The sequence below is a fragment of the Abramis brama genome (genome assembly GCF_963993115.1).
Source record: "Abramis brama genome assembly, chromosome: 11".
NCBI classification, from domain to species: domain Eukaryota; kingdom Metazoa; phylum Chordata; class Actinopteri; order Cypriniformes; family Leuciscidae; genus Abramis; species Abramis brama.
The window spans coordinates 16253749-16269868 of record NC_139973.1 but is presented as its reverse complement, the minus strand read 5'-3'; the positions used below and the strand labels follow the sequence as shown (position 1 = coordinate 16269868).

The 16120-nt window shown below is 39.0% G+C and overlaps 1 protein-coding gene across 1 annotated transcript in view; it reads right to left on the bottom strand.

The window, feature by feature from the left end:
- Nucleotides 1–16120, bottom strand: part of pde4ba (phosphodiesterase 4B, cAMP-specific a) — a 160154-nt gene that overhangs the window by 124024 nt on the left and 20010 nt on the right. The window contains exon 2 of the mRNA XM_084128311.1: nucleotides 3530–3625. Within this exon, the coding sequence (XP_083984437.1) occupies nucleotides 3530–3571 (42 nt within the window). The 5' untranslated portion in view covers nucleotides 3572–3625. The remainder of the gene's footprint in view (nucleotides 1–3529; nucleotides 3626–16120) is intronic.

The following is a 16120-nucleotide window of genomic DNA, read 5'->3' as shown; positions in this document are numbered from 1 at the left end:
TGGCAGACACTTTATCCACAGCATCTGTGTTAATATGAATGGATTTTCTGTATTTATTTTTCACAGGTGTTTTACCTGCATTTAGAATTTTTGCATTGTTTTGTGTATTAGGAAATGTCCGCAAACTTGGCAGAAAATTACTAATACTTTTTCTGTTTTTCTACAGATATTTTTCTTATAGTGTATGGCAATGCAAAACACACTTTCTGAACTGACAGGATATCAGATTCTGCAGACAAAATTGTAAATAATGCATTTAACAGAATTAGGATTGTATCTACTAATAATAAACAATCAAAATAGTCATTCATTAATTTCTTTAGGCACCTAAAAAAAGTGACTAAAACACTCACAAAGTTCTGAGCTTTCAATGGCTAAAGCTAGTCCAAGACTTAGCAATCCAAAATAAATTGACCAATACAAATTATTAAAACACAAACAGATGAAAACCTAAACCTCAAACATTGGACAGAAGCAACATCACAAAAAAGTACATTGGAGTGCTATCTATCGTCAAACAAAGAGTGCAAATTGGCATAATATTTGAGCACAGTGACTATGAAAAGTACCCAAAGATACATGCAGAAAGGGACAGAAGAGAGAAAAGTAGACAGAGAAAGATGACAGGCTGTGTCCCCAGTGCACACAAATGAAGTGGAAACAGAAGTTTACTTCTTGACCTCATGTTTGAACTACACACAGACCAGGATGACTTATTTTCCAATTTCACAGCCCATCACAAAGACTTCCATCTGAAAGCATACAAGGACAAACTCTCATGCCTGCAAGGTGAAACTCTAGCAAGCTAATAACTGGCTGCAAGCTATACAGCATGTGATCCCCTGACATGACAAAAGAGCAACCAGCAAGGACCACCAAAAAGAAATCATATTTTTTAATCAACATTTGTGCCTTCATTGTGGAGCTGAGGGACATCTGATGTCAGAGTGCCCTGTGCAACCACCTCGCCCAGCGATGAGTAACATTCATGTACATCCCAAAATAACCTCTCTGCTGCACATTCCTGTATCAGAAACCGCGTTTCCATTACCCTTCAAATCGCAATTGCGAATTGAAAATACGCCCAATGGAAACACGTAAATTTCGCAAAACTCCCATATATCACAAAAAATGTGTTTTTTCAGGCAATTCTAAAAAGGAATATTTCAGAAACAGTTTTTGCACATTTAAAGGTCACCTGACATTGATGGTGCATTAGGACAGAAGAAGAGACAGAGTCCTTTATTAAACTCATAAAATACAAAAGAATTATGGAAATACTGGATTCTAAACCACAAAGAAATGCCACTATCAAGACCTCGAAGCAGATAAGAGTTATAAACATCCAGAAACACCTCATATGTGGCGTTCCCAAGTATAAGGGGCTTTCCATGCCATTAATGCTTGGATAAGACGCCTACGTCTGCCCATCATTATGTTTCAGCAAAGGCCCTTATTGACTCGGGCTCTGCGGGAAATTTCATTTCAAGAAACTTCATCGACCGCTTCCAAATCCTGAATATCCCTTGTCAGAAGAAATTGAAAGTTCATTCTATCCTAGGCAAGTGACTCACTTACCCAGGGCAACTCGCTGCACTCCGTCCCTCATGCTCCGCATCGGAGTAACTCACTCTGAAACAATATAATTGATGGTACTGGATGGATCAACAGCCGATATCATCTTGGGAAGCCCCTGGTTACAACAACATGCCCCTCATATTTCCTGGACCACTGGCGATATTCTCTTGTGGGGTGAGGACTGCTTTAATTCCTGTTTGAAACTTCCTACCCAAATCAAATCAGCAGCTGATTCATCCAATGTGTTCCTCCAAGCAACCACAGCTGAAAGTCCAGAGAAACATCACGAGGTCGAGATTCCTTTGGAATATGAGGAATCCAGGACGTGTTCAGAAAACAACAAGCCATGCTTTTACTACCTCATCGGCCACAGGAGTGCACAATCGAATTACTGCCTGGTGCCACCCTGCCTAAATGAAGAGTGTGCTCATTATTCATTCCTGAATAAAAGGCCATGGAGGAATATGTAGAAGAGGCTCTTCGCCAGGGATACATCCGCCCCTCTACATCCCCTGCCACTTCCAGCTTCTTCTTCAAGGTAAAAAAGGATCTCTCAACAAACAAACTGTCATGTACAAACCTTCCTCTGGTCCCAGCAACTCCCGAAATGCTGAAAGGTGCTACTATCTTAACCAAGTTGGGGGGGGGGGGGGGGGGGGGAAGACTTTTTTCATAACACCATCAGGGCACTATGAATATCGGGGTCATGCCGTACAGGCAGTCCAACTCACCCTCCGTGTTCTAGGCCTTCATGAATGAGGTGTTCCGGGAGCACCTCCATCGTTTCGTGATCATCTGCATTCACATTATCCTCATCTACTCCCAGAACGAGGCAGACCAACTGGTGTGGGAGCTGTGCTGTCGCAGCGGCAGGGGGACCCACCAAAACTCCATCCATCGTCCATCCTTTTTTCTCCAAAAAGTTATCCCTGGCGGAACAGCTGTATATATACTTCATTGTGGACTGTCTTCTTATTGGCACTGTAAATAAATTCCACCTTGCACGAAGTGCTTCTGCGAGTGTGCCATCCTTTCTACATCCCAGAATGATAAAGCAAGACTTGAGAAACTTAACCTCGCATTGGTTTCATACGGATTACATAAACAAAGAATAGTTGTTTTTGATATTAAAAGTGGATACTTCAAGCTTTCTAAAGACATCTCTCATGTCTGTGAGGCAGTTACAGTTTGTTTTCTTCAGAATGGACTTCACTGAGAGAGAGAGAGAGAGATGGCAGAACCCGCATCATGTTTGTTTTATTCTTTTTGCGAAAAGCACAACATTTTGTTTTTATTATGAGTGTATAAAAATAAAAATAAAAGTAAATGGTAAATGGACTGCATTTATATAGCGCTTTCAGCAGACCCATGGCCACCAAAGCGCTTTACATATTGCCTCACATTCACCCATTCATTCACTCATTCATACACCGACGGCGGTGTCAGCCATGCCAGGTGCCATCCAGCTCGTCGGGAGCAGCTGGGGTTAGGTGTCTTGCTCATGGACACCTCGACACTTGGTCAGGTGGAACCGGTGATTGAACCACCAACCTTCCAGTTTGTAGACAACCTACATGAACCACTGAACCACTGCCGCCCCCAAAGTAGACACTTAACAGTTTCAAATGATGTATAACACTTATCTGTTAAAAATCGACTGAGTAAGTCGATTGACTTAGACTGAGTAAAATCGACTGAGTAATCGATTGAGTAATTTTGCACTGATTGACTGAGTAATTTTGCACTGATAAGAAAAACAGCGAGGTGGTCGTGCCGGTAGAATGAGCCCTAATGCCTAGAGGCAGAACTTGACCGTGTGCCTCGTAGGCTAGGGTGATCTCACCCAATGCGAAATTGTCTGTAATGGAGCCCCCCGGTTACGGCCCCCATGACAAATTAAAAGCTGTCATTTTTGAAAATATGTGATTCCATATTCCCAGAACTTACTCACCTCATTAGGTGACACAGTTAGAACGCTCCGGCTCTTCCTCATCTTCTGTTAAGTTTTCCTCTGCCTGTCTTGCACAGGCCTGCTCCGCTGACACTCCTGCACAAAACAACACAAACCCACACAATCATCTCTCTCAGCAAAGACAAAAAAATAGAGGAAAGAAAAGACATTTGACCTTGCTTGCTCGTGAGAGATGCCTCAGTGTAAAGTTAAGATGTAGAGTCTTTCTTTATTCTTCTGTGAGTGATAGAGAGAGTAGCAGAGTTTGTCTGCAGTCTTGACAGTGACAAGCATCTCTTAAAACCTTGCAGTAACCTCTTTATCAGCTTTTACACTCAATTTTTTTTTTCAGCCTGTCTAAACTGACTTGCAAAAACGATTTCAAAAAGAGATCCCTGTACAGAGACTGTTTTTTACATCCCTTGTGCATGATCCTGCTGGGTCACTTATAATAGCGAAAATGAAAATAAAAGAGTGTTGCAGAAATGTTATGTTAGTTTTATCACTTGCAATCACTTTCAAATGAGGCTGGTCTCTTTTAATTTGACAATAAAAAGATGTTACCTTAATTTTGATTGCCTTAAGTTTGATTTATGTTATGCAGTTTTAAGACTATTTTGTGTTTAATGATATTTTTTATTATTATTTTTCTTTATTAATTTTATCTGTATTATTATTCTTTATTAGTATTCATAATCAGTTGACACAGGGAGGAGACAGGGAGGAGAGCTAGTTGGCATGTTCTTTACAAGGAAAGGAATATTTCTCAACTGATGCAAATGTACAACAAATGTATACACTGAGGAATAGTTTCTTAATATGGAATGTGTATTGTGCCATGTTTAAGCACAAGGTATACGTTCCATTTTTAAACATAAGCAACATGTTTTTCTACCTTACAAGGAAGTTGTTAGTCACAGAGTGGTATATATAAGCTCAATCTTACTGTACCTATAAGCTCAATCTCACTGTTAGGGGGTGAGGGAGGAGAAACACAGAGAAACCATTGTCAGCTGGCATGATGGGGTAAGGGGATAGATAAATGAGGAACAGAGAAATCTGGAATGAAGACCACCTCTCATGTAGCCTTATTGTTGCCTGTTTCTCTCTGTCTGATACATGTATACAAATAATAAATAAGAGATTCTTGGCAAAATATCTGGTGTAGCTTCCATGATTCAACAATAATGGGGAGAAGCATGATTTTCAAATCTACACAACAAAAATGATAACATAGATACAAATGCTTTGCAATATCATCATTCATTCTCTCCCATACATATTAATTAATAATTCCATCCCACGTTGATGAATAACTTCCAGTCAATTCTTACCATTTTATGAGTACATCTTACTGAATCATGCTGTTCACATAAATGTCCAGGTGATTCTTATGGAATGTTCTGTAAAGTGTCACATACTGGTGGTTCAAGTAATCACACAATGCATGAAAACCCAAACAAATGCTTTATTAAGCCACAAAGACAGACACAGACACAGACACAGACACAGACACAGACACAGACACAGACACAGACACAGACACAGACACAGACACAGACACAGATCACAGGTGAAAACAACACACAACCACATGAAATAAAGACAATACCAGAATGAACTAAGGGCTTAAATACACATGGAGATATAATGATTGACAGGTGAACGTAATCAGTAACCAAGAGAACAAGCTAGTGACTAATCAGGACAAAACGGAACCACCAGAAACAAACATATGAGTAGCGTATCAGTAGCGGTGTTCATTTTGTCCCGGAGTCGAACAATAATGCCTACAGAGCCAGAGAATATATGCTGTATGGAGATAGAACAGGTATAGTCTAGTTTAATTATTTTTCATCTTGCTTTTATCCACTATTAGTACAAGCCTGTTGTAGCAGACCGCATCCGAATGATGGCCAAACATATACTGATGAGTTCAATGAAGTTTATTGTACATCACACAAAAGATGAAGTGTTAGTTTTACTCCAGAGAATCACTGTAAGAGCTTAATAAACACAGTATAAGAAGTGCACATTAAAGTCTTATACATAAACTCTCTCTCTCTCCCCCTTTCATTATCATCAACATCCACAGTGAAGTAGCCTACACAAAACACTTGTTACAACTAACAGTAAACAAATATATACACACCTTTTCAGTGGGTGCTTAATAAACTGGTAAACTTTATATCCGTAAAACGACTTGAGCTGTCATAAAGTGTGCGCTCTCACTTTCATTTCTGTCATGATCGGTAACTTTGGGCCTATCGCTCCGGAGACTGTAAGCTGGCCTGTAAGAACAGTTGTACAGATCCATCCTCAAGTAACAACGAGAGTAAATGAAGACTGCTATGTTCATACATCCAACAACAAAACACCTCAATCGCTTAGGAGACATTCTTGTCTACAGCTGCTATGACAATGGCTGTGTACAGCTCACTCGGGGCGGGTCTACGCTAAAACTGCAGTGTCCGTCAACAGTCGTGGGCGGGGCTTGTGCAAAAGTACGTCACATTGCCCTGAATCTGAGGCCCTGTCCCAAATGGCACACTCCGGACTTGTGGACTTCCTCAGAGTCCGCACTTTGGTGACGTCATGTAGTGCAGACCTATAGGGCCCTTGGCGCGAGTCCACGAGGGCGCATTGAGAGGTATTTTTGGGACAGACTCGATCGGCACGCCGGAAATAACGGCCTGGTTGTTGTTGGACAGGAGAAATCACATTTTTGCGCTCTGATGTCTTATCTGCATGTCAACTACACATCCTAATTTTACAGTTCTATATTTTGATATTGTGCATATCACCTGGGCATTAAACAATAGATATATCATGCTTATTTAAATGATGTATACAGTTGTACATAATAATAGGCTACATAATGTTCCATTTGAACTAAGATTACAATTTTAAAACATAATTTAAACATAATTTTTTCAATTTACAGGTGTCAATATTCATACTATGTTTAAATATGACTCAGTAAAGCCCTGACATTCGGTACTATTTATTTAATGAATCATAACACGATCGTATTATTAAACACGCTATTATTATGTTTGAGACATCAACCACTGGTCGATGACCATAATGTTTGTATAAACTGTAGGTAACAACTGGTAAAATGTACATTTAGGTCATAAAAAACGTAATATTTTCTTCTCAGCCATGTCAACAATTATCCGTCAGTGAAATCTCCTCCCATCTGTTGTCTGATTGGCCTTTCGCAAGGATTCCTGGGTAGTTAAAGTGCGTGGAGCCTGCTTCTATGCGGGCTTCGCGGAAGACCGCTTCAAGGGTACAAAGGGGGCGCTGCTGAGCACACTTCAGAGCGGTAAAATGCTGAATGGGACGGCCTACGGACTCGTAGACTCAGCGAGCACGCGCAATTCAAGTCCACGAGACCGAAAGTCCGCATGAAGTGCGCCATTTGGGACAGGGCCTGAGAACTGTTTGTTCTGAGTCAGTGCTTATGATTTATGGGGATTTAAAAAAAAGCACTGGGTGGATTTTCATCATTATTGGGTGGTTATGTACACAAACTACCACCACACATTTATGTTCAAACGCCATGTAAAAGTGAATTTTGCATAATAGATGCCCTTTAAGTCTGAGTTCTCTTGTAAATCCATCAGCCACTTCTGTGCCAAGCTCAATCCTCAGCCACTGAATACGACGGACAGTCCAGCCCGCAGGGAATTTGGAATTTGGCAGCTGTCTCTCAACAGCTGAAAGCCTGAAAAGACTCCATAACCACTTTCTATTGATTTGACCTCTGCTTTCTTACCTTGTCTGTTTTATGTGCTTTCAGCCGCCTGGTCATACTGACATTAACCAGAGAATGATTTAAATGCCCTGCCGGGTCTAACGGTAAGTAAGAGCTCACTTTACATATTGCCTCTGTAAAGAAGTCTCTGGCAGTATGTGTCTTTTATTTAACTTATTTAAAGTCTTTTATTTAGCGTCACTCACGCTGCGTCAAGGATTGAGTCCTGAAGCACGTGTGAAATCAGTCCAATGGCATGACAGGATGTCATGACCAGGAAGCTATAAGCTAACCCAGACCATACAATGTCAGCTTTTGATGATCCAAAGCAAGGCCCTGTCCCAAATGGCACACTTCATATGAACTTTCGGTCTTGTGGACTTACAATGGCTGCCACGTGCGCGTGTCCGTTAAGTCCATGAGACCGTAGGGTGTCCCATTTGTCATTTTAGGCCTCAGAAGGGTGCTTGTGAGCGCCCCTTTGCGGTCGATATGTGCCCTCGATGCGCACTTTTGCCGAGCCCGCACTGATATATATATATATATATATATATATATATATATATATATAGAAAAACAAATACTTCACACAACTATGGAAACACATTTCAGCGTCAGCGTAAAAAAATAGGTAATTATGATAAAAAAAATCACATTGTGAGATTTAAAATGAGAAATGAAGGTGTGAGACATAAAATCACTTTTACGAGAAACAAAATAAAATTTGAAATGAAAAAAATTAATTACAAGAAAAAAAAATTACATTTAAGGGAGACATATTTCATGATTATCTTGAAGGTCTAAAGTGGTCTACAGTCTACATTTCAACTAGACTGTTCAGAAACTCTTGAAATAAAAGTCACAGGCGTTTGACAAACCTATCCATTTAAAGAATGGATGCACATTCACTGCGGCATCAGAAAAAAACATCAGCTCCACAGACACTTCACAGGCTGAGGGCCTAAATACCTATTTACCTATTCACCTCTCCCCATTCAAAGAGTAAATGAATGATAAGTGTGTTCTAATATAATACTGTAGCAGCTGCAATCCGCACAATCACCAGCACACAAAAGAAATTGTGTGAGTCACTGCCAGCTAAATTACCATCCCCATTAAATCAATATACGCCCCCCTACTAATTACAAAGCCTTAATGTACAGATGCAGCATGAATATGTCAGTATCTGTGGATCTCAAATCCTGTTTTCCTTCACATTTTATGTTCTCCCATAGACCTTGAACTCAAATTGTTTGTTCTCTGGTTTAATAAAAATAAATGCATTTTGCATGGATTCCTATTGTTTTAGTCATTGTATTCATATTTAATTAAGCAACAAACTATTCAATATTTTCATGTACTATGTGGCTGCATTACATAATTTGCATTTATTTATTTATTTATTTCTCGTCTTCTCAAACATCTAAAGGAGTTTTTCCTTGCCACTATTTTTTGTAAAGCTGCTTTAGAATAATAAGCATATTTAGAAGTTCTTCACAAATCAATTGAATGGAATACTCAGTAAGATTTAGTTTTTCTTCGACCTAAAAGTCAAGTTTGTTGTTTTGCTCTTTGCTTGCTTGCTCACTTTGCTACAACGTTGAGTTAAAACAGCATTACATGCACTGACGAGTCTATTCTCATTAGACAATAACATAAAAGGGTTATAATATTTGAGACGTCCTCTGGGCAACAGCACAATCTGGTCCCACTGCTGTCGTTTTGTTGTTCTTCTGTGAAAGGCTCTGACATCCTGATAATAATTACTGTGACTTAAGTTCTTCTTTTGCCAGATGTTTTGACATCTGACAGACAGCAAGTATAATGCCCCTTCAAGCAAAAATACATATTCTAAGACAGAGTGTTTCAGTGGTTAAACACAATTAGTTACAGTCCATTTGCATGCAGCAGAGTGACAACACTGAAAGAAAACTTGTTTCTAGGAGACCGTGTTCAAGTATTTATTGTTACCATACCATTATTACATTATAAAACACATGTAAACAATATAAGCCAATCTGAAGAACAATGTTTTGCTTCATAGAGCATGATTAAATAAACCCTGTCATCTGGTACATCCCAGTTGAGTTTGGCATTTTACTGTGCTCGATTTGTTGTTTTGGGCACAACCTAACGCGGGGTTAAGTGTAACACAGACCTTTTACATACAGTAGTCAGGGTCAAGCAGGTTGTGTTTCCACTTATTTTCTCTCGCTGTCAGAAGACGGTCTCCCGCTGATTTGTGGAAAGTTTTGATAACATTTTGTTATTCCGAATTTTCACCCCTATTGTTGGGCACTTTAAAACATTTGGAAGTAAGGGAATTGATGATATACAGCTTCTGACAAATAATGAAAAACTACTGGAGCAGAAATCCTTGTATCCAGGTAAAGCTACAAACTTTTTGTTGCTACTATACTTCCTTGTTGATTTGTGTCTTTTGTATCATAGGGAACATTGCATGACAATGTTTAGTGAGAGTCACGCACACCCATTTGAGCATCAAAACAAACAGATAATGATTACGGTTGGATAAAGGGTCTTTAGTGTTTAATCTGTCCTAATGATATAAACTCAATTTAAATGAACTAGTCACTGAGCTGCTCTCCCCTCCAGTGAGGCAATTTAGGTTTCCTTAATAACCTGTGTCTGTAGCATGGGATTTCTTCAGTAAAGCAATAATCCAGAGTGGAAGAGGGGAAATGGCTTACATGTATCAGGGATTATCAGCATTTCTGTTAAGCTTTATAACTAAGAGGGAACACAGGATAGATAGATAGATAGATAGATAGATAGATAGATAGATAGATAGATAGATAGATAGATAGATAGATAGATAGATAGATAGATAGATAGATAGATAGATAGATAGATAGATAGATAGATAGATAGATAGATAGATGACATCCCCATGACATCAAATCACCAACACCTGTCCCTCGTCAGCCCCTTTTAACCTGTCTATTTAAACCTCTGTGCTTCAGTTGTTGTTTGTTGTTGTTACATTGCATCTCTGAGTGTTATTGCTGATTTTGTGTATCTTGGTTTTTGGATTCTCTGTCTCTTGGATCTCACTTTTTGCCTGTGTTTCCTGCCTTGTTGTTTATTTGGATTGTTTGCCTGTGTTTTGATTACGATTCTGGACTGTCCTAGCCTAATAAATACTGCATTTGGATCTTCACTTAAGTCTTGGAACAGTTTGTAACAGAAACCTCACCATGTACAGATCCAGCAACCGAGTAAGACCCATATATACCATGGATCCAGCAGTTCGTCTAGTCCACCTTCGTCAGGGAACTCCCTCGTTGACATGAATGAAGTGTATATATATATAAATATATATATATATATATTTATTAGGACCACATCCAGGACTTCCTAGGTATTGCTAATTTCACTGACCTTCCAGACTTTGCTCTTATTGATTTCTTTAATTATGGACTCAACAACCCATTAAAATCCACACTGATCCGTGATGGTGCTCTCCAGTGGCTCCGGTTGCCACACCAGAACCACACAGCTTGGGAATATTAGATGCTTCATTAAAAAAATGCTGCTTTAGTGTTTCAGTAGGAAATAAGCAAATCCAAACCTCCAAATATTGTCATAAGATTTTTGTAGAACAAGTACTGCAACAGATGGTATGACCCACACAGAGCCCTGATCTCAACCTCGTCGAGTCAGCCTGGAATTACACGAAGAGACTGAAGCAAGTGAGGAAAAAATGCCAGCCAAAATCCATAGATGAAGCATGAGAAAGTTTCTAAAATGCTCAGCTCAAAAACCTACCTGCAAATTACCTTGAAAGTGTACTGCTTTGAAGGCACCTTTCAGTGATAAATATTATTCATGGTGATTGCAAATATCCTATTTACAGCATCATTTGCACAGTACTGCACTTCTTTTCTACTTTTGGTGGACTTTTAGTTCTTTCAAAGAGAGTAAAATGTGAATATTATTTGCAGAAATTGAAAATAACAGTTTTATCAAGCTGTTCACAATGCCATTACATTCCTCCAAGCCCTTTAATCAGGTAATTGAAGCCTCCTAACTTCTTGATTAGAAATTCTCTTTTGGTCAAAGCTTATTTATTTTTTAAAGTGTGGCTGATGGTCAGCCATGGAACACAGTTTGCTTTAACCGAGCCCAGATAACATCCCTCAAAGGAAGCCTGAAACTCAGAAAGCTATGCTTGTGGCGAATGCTTTTACATCACACAGTGTGAGCGGTGAGCCAAAACCATATCAAAGAACAAGAACAAACGAGCAACAGCAAGGAGCAGATGCTGTACTGTTATATGGGCAAAACTTATTAATAGAAAAGTTAAGACTTTTAAAGAAATAAGTGACAAAGATTGGAAAGGCAAATTTTTTCGAGCACCAACTGTCATTGTTTCTCACTTAGTACTCTGCAAACTCAATACCTGCACACAGAGGAGGCACAAACATCAATTACCGGGCAACGGCAATGTTACAGCGCAGGAGCTTAAACACAAACAAGGGCTCCAGGACTCAGGAGGAAATAAGTTTGTTAAAGCAGTCCCTGAGCATATCATACAGCTTATCTAATTTCTAAGGTGTCATCATCCGATCTGTTAAATAATGAATGAGAGACTTATTGCACCCAGTGGGTCTGTACCTTTTAAAGTCTTCCCTATAGGACAGAAACAAGTTCCTGGACGTCAGAAGAACATAGGAATCAATGCATATGAAGGTACCATGGAAAATTTCCTGTTTGCTCTATCTGATCTGTTGCGTGCAACGGATTCCCAGCTGACGTAATGTCACCACCAGATACCAGTCACACTGGCATTCTGCTCTCAGGTGGGACATTGTGAATAAACACTTATTTTGCTTCTCCAAACTGGAGTTCTGAGTACACCAGTTCAGAACAGCTACCTGGGGAACCAATACCAAGAATTTACTTAACTGCATCAGGCTTAGTTTTTGATTATAGACACATGCTTTCTAATTAAAAAGCAAAATACAATCAAACCTTTTTTTTTCTTCAAGGAATATTAATTCTGAGCTTTTGCCATGGGATCAAGGTTTTGCTGGTTAGCATGACACCGTTAGCCCAACACAATCTCATGGTAATCCGTAACTATTTTACATTTTGGCAAATTGGTGGGTAATTTGTATGTATTCGTACGATCTCATTCTTACATTTTCATATGATCTTCTTACGTTCCAATCACGGTATGTTTAGGGGTGGGGTTAGGGGTGGACCTTCATGCTTACTTTTTTCTAATAATCGTACATTTGTGTATGATTCACATCGAACAAATTCATATAAAATCGCCACCTCGTAACATAGTTATGTTTTCCTGTGAAAGTCAGGCATTCATTATTAAGGCGTCACACATACCATGGATAACAAGTCGGATACATAACATGGAAGTCAAAACAACAATTAACCCAAATAACTACATCTGCACTCAAAATGCTGAAAATTGTTGATATAAATTGATATCACTTATTCATACATTTGAACAAAACTAAATGTTTTTACATAAAGCAAACCGAGTTCGGATGACTAACTTTACAGATTTTTCCTACATAAAACCATTGAAATGATTGAAATGCAGCATATAAAATTAAAATAACTTGCCAAATCAATCATTATAATTCGCTACTGACTTATTTTCTGCTCACTGATCTCTCTCTATATAGATTATACATATTATTTGACATTATCTATATTATAGATCAGTGTTTGACACTCCCCTTCCAACATCACAACAAGGCAACTTATGCATTATATACAGTTACACCTTGCACGCTGCATTTACTGTATAATGTGAAACGTGCACCCTTGCCTTGATTGAAAAAATTAATCCGCAAGTAACATAATGGGCACTACAAACACTGTGAACATGTCTAAGGAATAACATGGCAACAAGCACTTCAGCATTATTTATGGTGACAATGTTATTCTGCCTCTCTGTCATTTCTAATAAGCACTTCTCTGTTTGAATAAGCACTGTGAGTGAGATGTCAGAGGTCAGCGCTGTCTGTGTGTCTTTAAGCATCTTTGCTCGTGTTCAGATGAGCAGAAGGAGAAATCAGGGCCCGGTTTCCCGATAACGCTCACTCTTAGCGCGCTAAGAAAGCTCGAAAGATATATCTTACCAAAGTTGTTTATGTTCCTAAGTGTGTTCCCCGAACCATACCTTAGGAAGCTGCTTAAGATATACCTTCTTACGTGCGACGTTACCCGGCGCTGTCCGTGGCGATGGTGCTGAATTGTTTGATATCGATGGCTCGAAAATCAAGTATTCTCTCGTGCAGGGGCTGTTTATGTGAGAAAGCGGTGATCTTTATAAATGAAGCACTTCAGAAATAGTTGAAATTGCAATTTATTATGATTATTGGATATTATAAAAAATAATCCAAACTATAATAGCCTATAATAGCCTTACCTACATATTTTAAAATTGTAACATATATTGCTGCCACAATAACCTTTTCAAAAATGTACGTGCCTTCTTCTCTTTCCCATTTTTGTTCGCTGAGGTGGAGCTGCGATGAAATATTGTTCTTGTAAATACTTTCCAGCATTTCAGTAATAAAAGTTTACATCTTGTGTATGGTGCTCGGCAGTGATCAAAAAGGATTTAAACCGTGAATTTTGAATCTCTTGTAAACTCAGAGATGTGGATTCAGACGGCAATTAAATTACCACGCGACCTGTTTGTCAAAAAACAGAAGGTACTAATTTGGCCAGGGATTTTTACGCGGGTTGGGTGAGAAAAACACTGATATTATGGATTCGGACGGCACTAAAATCACCGACATACCCCTGTAAATGTTTAAAATACCGGACGAGCCCATGAGAAACAATATTAGCGTCCGAATAGGACTTAACTGACAGTAGCCTATGCTTTCACTGGCCTTTAAAAGAGCGTTTAATTAAATTAATAATATTGTATAATAATATAATTAAAAATCTAACAACAATCAGTGTAATGACAATTTTGTTCTTTGCATGAAAACACTTGAATTAGCCTAATTTAATACTGTCTGGGTGTATTAAAACTTCAGAATTATATTCATATAGACCTGCAACAGTGATAAGGTAAAGCTAAGAGTGGTCCAGACCAACCTTACGAAAGTGTGACTTACAGAAGATATACTTAGCGAACGAACGTTTCGGGAATCGTGCCATAAGGTTAAGAGAGAGGTTAAGGAATAGGTTAAGAACTACTTAGAGATAAGAACGCTTTGGGAAACCGGGCCCTGCTTGTTAAGTTGTGATGTAACTAATACCACCAGTACCGGGTCCAAGCTTTCCACTCCGTTTCAATTGAAAATACATTCTCAACAGCCTTTTATGGGCACTATTTGTTTATAGCATACATTTAAGCTAAGCTTTTAAAAACTCACTGTGTATACTACAGTCTCTGGAATCATGGCATCCTGCTATTTTGACGATTCAGAAAAGATGAATCACTATCATAGCCAACAGAGATTTCAGTATGGAGATAAAAGTTAGGATATACAGTATTTCCTTACTAAAGCACATAGTGAGGGTATATTATCACTGTTTGTTGTTTGCTTTTGGAGTCTGATAGAGTGCATGGCTCAGAAACATTGGCAGGCAATTTGTTTTAGAAACACTTTTTGTTATACTGGTTGAAACTCTCTTCACATCCTGATAGCAGTGGTTCAAATATTAAAACATGTACATATATTTTCTGCTGAAGTCTCAGGACCAAAAAATGTTCGTCCAATCATTGCATTTCACTGCCAGTCAACATATTTATTTCCATAACTCTGCACACCCTGTTCACGCAAACATCACACATCATCAGCGCGTTCCGTAAGGCTATGCAGAGTTGTAGACAAATAGCCCCAAAACCAAACAGCAGTCGCCTTTACAGTACCTCCTGAATCAAAACAATGAGCTTATGTAGTGCTAACAGCATGTCATAACAGTAATTACAAAATGGCAACCCGCGACGTTCTACCCGGAGCTGTTCACGTCCTCAGACTTGGATTGATGCGTTTCTATGTCAACACTATCAACGCCGAAATGAATCTGCAGCAGTCAGGTGGTACAAGTAAGAGCTCTGTAAGTTTTTTTTGCAATCATTATTATTGTAATGTTATGTGCTTTGAGAAATTAGGTAATTTAACGCTGTCTCTCGTAACACTTTGCAGAATCTGCTGTGTGCATTCATGTGTTTTGGAGGAGGTGAGGCTTTCAAGACACTTTGAAGGGAGGGTGGGATCTCATACTTTCAAAGCTAACTTGCTATTGCTAGCCTCTCCGCAATTGCCTACCCTACCTTTAATAGACTGGTGCACTTCATGTGAAGAGCACTATTTGTGTGCCTCCAGTGTCTGTTAACAGACACCACAGCACTTATAACAGACAAGAAGTGAAGAAAATTGGCATTCCAGTGGTGAGCAGTAACTTCTTTAACCAAGATAAAGGTGATGTATTAAACTTCTATGACACTAATGGCACCTTGCAAAATTACAAGAATAAAGCATATTTTCAAACAACCTTTCAAATGCCCCTTACATGCCCTTTCACCCATTCCGCCTCTCCCAACTATATCACAAGCATGTCTGCATGTCTCAAGCAGGCTACTTTTAATAAAAGGTCCAACACATTAGGAATAATTTTAGCTGTGTTGTAAGCAAACACTCTGTCCAGAGCAAACGCGGGCATCTTGCTTATAATAACGTTTCTGCACCAAGCGCATTTTTGACATGACGTGCCACGACTGTTTGAGACGGTCTACACTGGACACATCAAAATAAACATTATAAACTAATACAATTTGTCTCTCTGAACGGGTGCATTGTGGTATGGTATTG